We start from the raw sequence: 7,890 nt of genomic DNA, 5'->3' as shown, positions 1-7,890 counted from the left end.
TCTTAGCAATGCCACTTACTGTGGAAACCTCATGGATCAGATCATCCTGGCATTCTATCACATCACAGATGGACTGCCCAGAAAAAATATATTCAGAAGTGAGAGGTACCACAGCTTCTTCTGACTTCTGTTCATATGTGCTTGTTGAGTTAAGCAAGCAAACTAATCATCGCTATTTAGTTATCCATCTGATTGTGTAAACTGGACAGTATTGGACCATTTAACTTGTGTGTGATCAGTCCTTCCACCCAGGTACAGCTGCCTTACAGCTTTTCATATGTTATTTATCTTACTGGCTATATTCTACTTGTGATAAAGAGAGCATGGGTAACCTTGTGCAGAGGAATTATCTCGAAAAATATTGTCTGTGTGAGATCAAGTAGTACCTTTGGCAGTGCTTATACATGTAGGAAATTGGTAAATTAGCAAGAACTTGTACTGGTTTACCAATGACACTTTCTTCACATTGCAAAATACTGCTGAATAGGTAACTTTCCTAGCAATAACTGGCAGTAGGAATCAAGTGTTGGATACAGCAAACAGACTACACACACTTAGGGGGTTATTTACTACACTCCAAATATCACAAAAAATTTTTGATTTTTTTTTTTTTATTATAAAATCTGACTTTTAAAAAAAAAAAATCACAAATTTTTCGGAATTTATTAAACCCCGAGGATGGAAAAGTCAGAATCTGAAAATCCGGCATCTCAGACCTGTCGAGGTTGCATATAAGTCAATGGGAGAAGTCCCAATGATTTTTTGATGTGGGCTGGGTTTCAGGCAATACCCCGAAGTTTTCGGGTGAAAATTACGAGAAAATAGTGAAAATCACATGAAAAGGTCTGAAAAATTTGTGAAAATCTGATTTTTCCCCACAAAGCAAATTTTCAGTAAAATATAATAATAAATAAGCGTAAAAAACCTGAGTGGATTTGATCGGAGTTTGTAGCAGCAGACTTTGATAAATTAACCCCTAATACTATTAACACTATAAAGGGGCAAATTTATCAAGGGTCGAATTTCAAATTCATGGGAGTTTATTTTTAAAATTCGCATGTACTCAAAATTCCTCAGTCATGTGACTTGCGCACTGATATACATCAGTCGCTCTTTACCGCTGCATTGCAAGTTGGAGTGATATCACCCCCCCTTTCCCCCCCCCAGCAGCCTATCAACAAAACAATGGGGAGGTAACCAGATAACAGCTCCGTGACACAAGACAACATCTCCCTGGAAGATATGAGAACAGCACTCAGTAGTAAAATTCCAAGTCCTTCTGTCACTTCAGTAACACTGAGTTGGAGAAACAATGGCTTATCTGAAAGCAGTTCCATCATGAAGTGCTGGCTCTTTCTGAAAGCACACGACTATGTAAAATGCACGGAGATGGCTGCCTAACCACCAATATTACAGCTAAAGAAAATTCACTTGTTGGTTCAGGAATAAACATTTATATGGAAGAGTGAATTGTTTGCAGTTTAAACAGTGTAATTTAAGAAATAAAACCACCAAAAATAAAAATCATGACAGAATCCCATTAAGGAAGTGTTATAGTTGCACATAGGATTGGAACATTGACAATAATTAAAAGGTTGCTGCAGCAAACAAAATCATCAGTCACAAAGGAAAGCTAGGTCAACTCACTTTGAAGCAATAAAAGTCGTGACCTTAAAATATAAACCCTACTGTCGAGGCATGTCTTATCATACAACTTATTGGGAAAATATAGTTTAGAGAAAACAGATCTGATGATTTTTTAAGGAGATAAAACATTTTGGAAGTTTATTTGTACAACACTGATATCTTTTTATTTTAAGTTTTGCTATTTTTTTTTTAATTCACCCGATGTAAACAATATTGAGCTGAAAATTCTCAGAGACAGTAAGAAAGCTATAAGTCTTATTAACAAACCATATATTTTTTTAGACAAATTAAAAGATAATCAATCATCTGCTAAAAACAGAGAAGGTACTCTGCTCCAGTTCTGTTTCCTAGCACAGTGTTTCTTTCCTCCCAGGATCCACTGCACAGTCATATTAGTGAATGAATAAATAGTAAATTTGAATTAATGGGGGGGACTTGTAAAAACCTCACCCCCTCAGCTACACACACACCCCACAACAAACACTTTAGGTGAAATACGCTGTTGTCGAAACATTTAACAGAAGGCCTTAGTAATAAGAAAGGTACTCTATTGGCAAACAGCTGTGGCCCCAGTCCTTGCATAACCTGTAAAGGGCAAATTAATTTCCATATTGATATGCAACATATTAACCAGGAAGAGGACATTCTAGATCCTGTAAGCTTTAAGGCCAGGTAACATGTTGGATCTTCTTTTTTGCTTCGGTTGGCTTTGTATCATTCTGAAAAAAACACAAATGTATTCTTTATGAGTTGGGGTTATTATCCATTTATGGATCACTTAAACAAACAATAATAGCCTACTGAAATAATGTACATGTACAGTTGTATAGAGGATTGTGTGAAAGAAGCTGATGAGGTTGACAGAACATATTTTATACAAAAAGATGATATATGATCTTACATTTTACTGTAGATTTATTGGGAAAAGTGATTAAAGATAAACCCTATTTTTCAAACTAATAGAAATGATTTTAAATCAATTTTGCTATACCATTGCTCAGGTACAGCTGCATGGGCAAGTTAAAGTATGATCCCTCTGAGCCTCATTCTTCCCTTATGGATGCTGACCAGATTCTCAGACCTTAGCCATAGTCACCAGCAAAGTCTTTGTGCGAATCAGCACCTGGCAGGATAAGTTACCAGAGCCCATAATGTGCAGGTGCTAACAGAGGCATTTAAAATGGAGAAACATCTTGAGTTTAGCTTTAAATAACTTGTTCTTTTTATTCTTCAATTTTTTAGGTAATATTTCTATCTCAGATCCCAAGAAAATGCTTTACATACCGCCACATCAAATTCTTCTTTCGGTGCATTCCTTTTCAGCTTTACAGCATTTATGATCATTGACTGTTGTAATTTGGCACTTTTCGGTGAAACTAGTGCACTATCAGTCACTGGTAAACTATCAAGCTGTCCATGATTGCCAGTTGTCGCTACCTTGGCCTCTTTGTTAGGGGTGGGGGAGCCAAGTCGGGGAGCAGGGTTGCTGTTTTGTGTGCTATTCGTACTCTCCTTGGGGGAGGGATTAAGTCGTTGAGATGCATCTCCATTTTCTGTTCTCTTCACCTTTATGGTTGTGCTGGTTGAACATCCATCAAATACAATAGGGGGTCGTTTTCTCCCACCTTCAGTGCCAGCACTAGAAGCATAAAAAACAGTAAACGCAACACAAAATACAGGTCAGATGCATGTACTAAATTGTACAGTTGGTACAAGTATTATGTTATGGTTTCCACAAAAGCCTTTGCCTGTGCTTTACATGGGATCTATGGTCAAAATCTATAATCTTTCCTAGGCTTTGGGGAATGATTATAAGGCTATTTGTAATTGCAATGCATTATTCTTTTTTACGGTTTTGATTCTATAATAGCCGTTACCTTGCCTGTCTGTGTATTCCCCCCAGAATCAGCTCAGTTCACTTGTAAAGAAAACCTCATGGCCATTTGCCGTTTCATCTGCCTAACCCACCCACCCACCAATGAAAAAACAGTAGGCGGGTATTTTTACAGATGAAATTTTCAGAAGCGCACACAGCGGAGGTGGAGACTTGGGAGCAAAGGGGAAGTCTAGCACAATCAATAGAATAACCGTACAGTGACATTACAGCACATTACTCATTTTTATCCCCCCTACACTATTACCGAATCAGTGCGATCTCCTTGCGCTTGCTGCAATGCTTCCTGCTTTTTCTGACTGTGCCTGTCTGCACACAAGGAGATCGCTCCGATTCGCTAACAATCGCTGCAATGCTTCCTGCTTTTTCTAACAGTGCAAGTCCTAGCATTGCCGCGAGCGCAAGGAGATTGCACAATTTGGTAACAATAACTGCAATGCTTCCTGCTTTTTCTGATGGTGCCCGTCCTAGCATTGCAGCGAGGACTGGCTACTGTTTTTTCATTGGTGGGTGGGCGGGTTAGGCAGATGAGATGGCCACTGGCAGTGAGGCTATCTTTACAAGTGAACAGAGCTGATTCTGAGGGAATACACAGACAGGCAAGGTAACGGCTATTATAGAATCAAAACCGTAAAAAAGAATAATGCATTGCAATTACAAATAGACTTATAATCATTCCCCAAAGCCTAGTAAAGATTATAGATTTTGACCATAGATCCCCTATAACTACAGTATATTGAACTAGTTCAGTACTGCTCATGTGATAAAAGCTTTTGATAGTAGTTAGCTACACATTGTTACAGCTCTGTCCTGATCCCCCAGTGTGACAGATGCAATAGTGAAAAGGGCATTTCGGACAAAGCTGGAGCACTGGATGCTAAAATTTGCAAGTTACAGCTAGCTGAATATGCCAGGAGAACGAGGGAACCAAACTAGCTATAAGAGATAGGCAAGAGAAGAGTTGCTCAGAATTTACATTCTATATCATATTAGAATTTAACTTAAAGGAATTGTTCAGTGTAAAAATAAAAACTGGGTAAATACTATAGATAGACAGTGCAAAATAAAAAATCTTTTCAATATAGTTAGTTAGGCAAAAATGTAATGTATAAAGACTGGAGTGACTCGATGTCTAACATAATAGCCAGAACACTACTTCCTGCTTTGCAGCTCTCTCGGTTTAAACTGATTGGTTACCAGGCAGTAACCAATCAGTGACTTGAGGGGGGCCACATGGGTCATAACTGTTGCTTTTGAATGTGAGCTGCATGCTAAGGATCAATTGCAAACTCACTGAACAGTTATGTCCCATGTGGTCCCTCTTAAAGTTGCTGACTAACTCAGAGTTAGAGAGCTGCAAAGCAGGAAGTTATTATTTTTAACATGTATTTATATAGCGCCAACATATTGTATTCTGTTCTGTTAATACATCCAGTCACTATATTAGAAACACGTTTTATTTTGCACAGCCTTTTTACCCAGTTTTTATTTTTACACTTTACTGTTCCTTTAAAGGTGAACCACCCACATATAAGTTATTACATTGAATGGCACAAAACCTGCGATTCTGGAGAGAAACTGCTAAAGAAATAGGTCCATATCTTGAGCATGTGCACAATTGGGCAGGGGGGGGGGGGAGGCAAACAACGAACGGGTGAAGGGGGACAAGGGTCTGGACTAGGAGTAGGTGGCAGAAGTGGTACGTGCCTAGCATCTCCCCCACCATTGTGCCCTAGACAGGTGACTCTTTTGCCTACCTCTAGTTTTGTCCCTGCCCAAATTAGAAAGCCACAAGTTGCTTTAGTCACTACTTCCACTGTAAAACTCTCCCAAGATCTCACAATAATTGGCCCTTGGGCTTGGGACATATTTGCTGCTTTGGGTCATCCAGTAGAAGGAATCCGATAATAGAGGCAATACAAAGTTAAATTGTAGCCTTTACAGTACTGTACTAGTTTCTAGTGTATTATAGTTCAGGTTTTTGAAGTAGTAGTTTGCATCACCGTTACAAATATTTGCACATTCCTGAGATTTTAGGGACACTGATTATTTGGCATTGGCACATTAATAATGCAAGTTACCTTTTCAGTACAGTGGCGATTTTATTCTCTCCTCTCTTGCTTTCCATCATTCTACCCCATCGATTCCTGGGTAAATCCCTCTGTGGGAGAGGCATAGCATGCTGTACAAAGATTTCCGTTAGCTTCTCTTTGTTGTTTAATGCATCTTCTACTGGAATGTTTCTCTAAGATAAAAAAGCAATGTTTCCATCAGTGCAAAGCAAATCACGGGCCAAGTTGATGTAATAGTGTTAAATGTCAGTGGAAGTGCTGTTGTCTTACACAAACCAGCACAATAGTCAGAATGCTTTATCAATAAGGGACTTAGATCTGTAAACAGAAATCAGCAAAAAGAAACTCAGGTTTTTATCCCATGTTAAAAAACAAAACAAGTTCTTCAAGAATCAAGGAAGACACCTTTGCCACACACAGCTGCAATTACACTGTTGCCAATGCAGGTATGAGATCCATTATCCAGAAACCCATTATCCAAACCAAATTACGGAAAGGCCATCTCCCATAGACTTCATTTTATCCAATTATTTACAATTTTTTAAAATGATTTCCCTTTTCTCTGTAGTAATAATTACTTGATCCCAACTAAGATATAATTAATTAATATTGGAGACAAATCTGAGTTCATTTAAGGTTTAAAAGTTTTTTTTAGTAGATTTAAGGAATGAAGACTTAAATTACAGAAAGATCCGTTATCCGGAAAAACACAGGTCCCGAGCATTCTGGATAACAGGTCCCACATCTGTATTTGAAACATTTCTGAAGGTTATCAAAAAATTGTAAATGTTATTTTACTGAAATCAGTATCTCTTTGTCCCTTTTTGTTCTGTGGTAATGACTCTTAAAGGACCAGTAACATCCAATTTTTGTAACATAAAAAAAACGTTAGTATACACTGAAAAAAAACCCACCAAGACAAATTAAACTTTAAAATTGCAAAGTCTTTATTAAGAAATAACTTACCACTCCTTTTCAGAAAAGGCAGCATGGCGACCATCCATCGTGCAGCGCTAGATTTCTCCTCCCTGGCTATCTCCTATAAGGAAGGCAGGGAGGAGAAATCGAGTGTGCACGATGGATCGAGATCACCTTTTCTGCAGAGGAGTGCAAGCGGAGTTTCGGTAAGTTATTTCTTAATAAAGACTTTGCGATTTTAAAGTTTAATTTGTCTTGTTTTTTTTTTTCAGTGTATACTAACGTTTTTTTTTTTTTTAAATAAATTGGATGTCATGGTCTTGGTGTTTCTTTTTCAATGTATAGTAACAAATTTCTTTTTACATTTTTTTTTTTATGTTACTGGTAGTTTAAAATAATGTAGTCAGTTCTCTTCCAGCTCCCCTCTGTCAACTTGTTATTGTGACGCAATGAATTCTGGGACTTGACCCATATTGGTTGGTTGGTGCACAGATTTCTCAAGAAATCAAGGCTGCTAAGTCCCAGAATGCATCGTCTGGGGGGGGGGGGCAGGAACTGGTCCTTACAAACATGGCTTCCATTCAATGCACGGAACCAGATATGTCTGTGTAAAAAAAAAAAAGTATATTTATATATTTGTGGAAGTTCAGATGCATGTATGCAACTTACCTACATAGAGACAACTGAATGAGCTTATGTCAAAAGGGGGTATGTTTCCCCTTTAAAGGGTGACTCTAAAACCATGGCCTTTTTTGGGCTCTCCCTTGGCATGTAAAATCTGACCTTCAGTCAGTAATAATCCCCAGAATATCAAGGCAGCAAATGAGTACGTCCTTCAGACTGGAACCCCCAACAAGCATGTTATGTAGCCTTAAGGGGTCAGAGTCACAATTGTGGATCCATTAATGAGAACACTCCTGTACAAAAGGAACAATGCTTCTAGATGTTTAAATTCTGAACACTCTAAATAGTCACTCAGCTAAATAGGATAAGAAGCCCTAAACTAGGCAGCTGCCTCTGAGTCGTGCAACAAAACCTGCGCTGTACATGCTGAGAGTTGGCCAACACAACAGAACATGACACACTTAGAAACTAGAGTGTAATTGCGACAACTAATGGCGAGGGCGCCTCACCCGCTCCAGGGACAGCAGTAAGAAATCCCGAGAGAGCAGTTCAGGGTGCAGCAACAGAGCAGACTCCTTCACCAGAATCCCAGCACTGCCAACAGCTTTAGCCATCCTCAGCCGTTCCCACAATGCTCTGCTACAGCACAGGAAGTGACGTTGCCAAGTCTTAGTCGGTAGACTAGCTATACACTGTTTGCTGCCTCACTTGTATTTTTTTTTAATTTATTTATTC

General features: G+C 38.7%; 1 protein-coding gene across 1 annotated transcript; it reads right to left on the bottom strand.

The window, feature by feature from the left end:
• Positions 1-1,447: 1,447 nt before the first annotated feature.
• Positions 1,448-7,774, bottom strand: c2orf49.L (chromosome 2 open reading frame 49 L homeolog). Its single transcript, NM_001087524.1, is given in 4 exon segments — positions 1,448-2,366; positions 2,932-3,286; positions 5,623-5,786; positions 7,665-7,774. Coding segments are annotated over 4 exon segments (681 nt in total). The 5' UTR covers positions 7,770-7,774; the 3' UTR covers positions 1,448-2,309.
• Between the last annotated feature and the right edge of the window lie 116 nt (positions 7,775-7,890).

This window comes from Xenopus laevis, chromosome 2L (assembly GCF_017654675.1).
Source record: "Xenopus laevis strain J_2021 chromosome 2L, Xenopus_laevis_v10.1, whole genome shotgun sequence".
NCBI lineage: Eukaryota > Metazoa > Chordata > Amphibia > Anura > Pipidae > Xenopus > Xenopus laevis.
The sequence above is the reverse complement of the archived record's forward strand: the minus strand, read 5'-3'. Positions and strand labels throughout refer to the sequence as shown.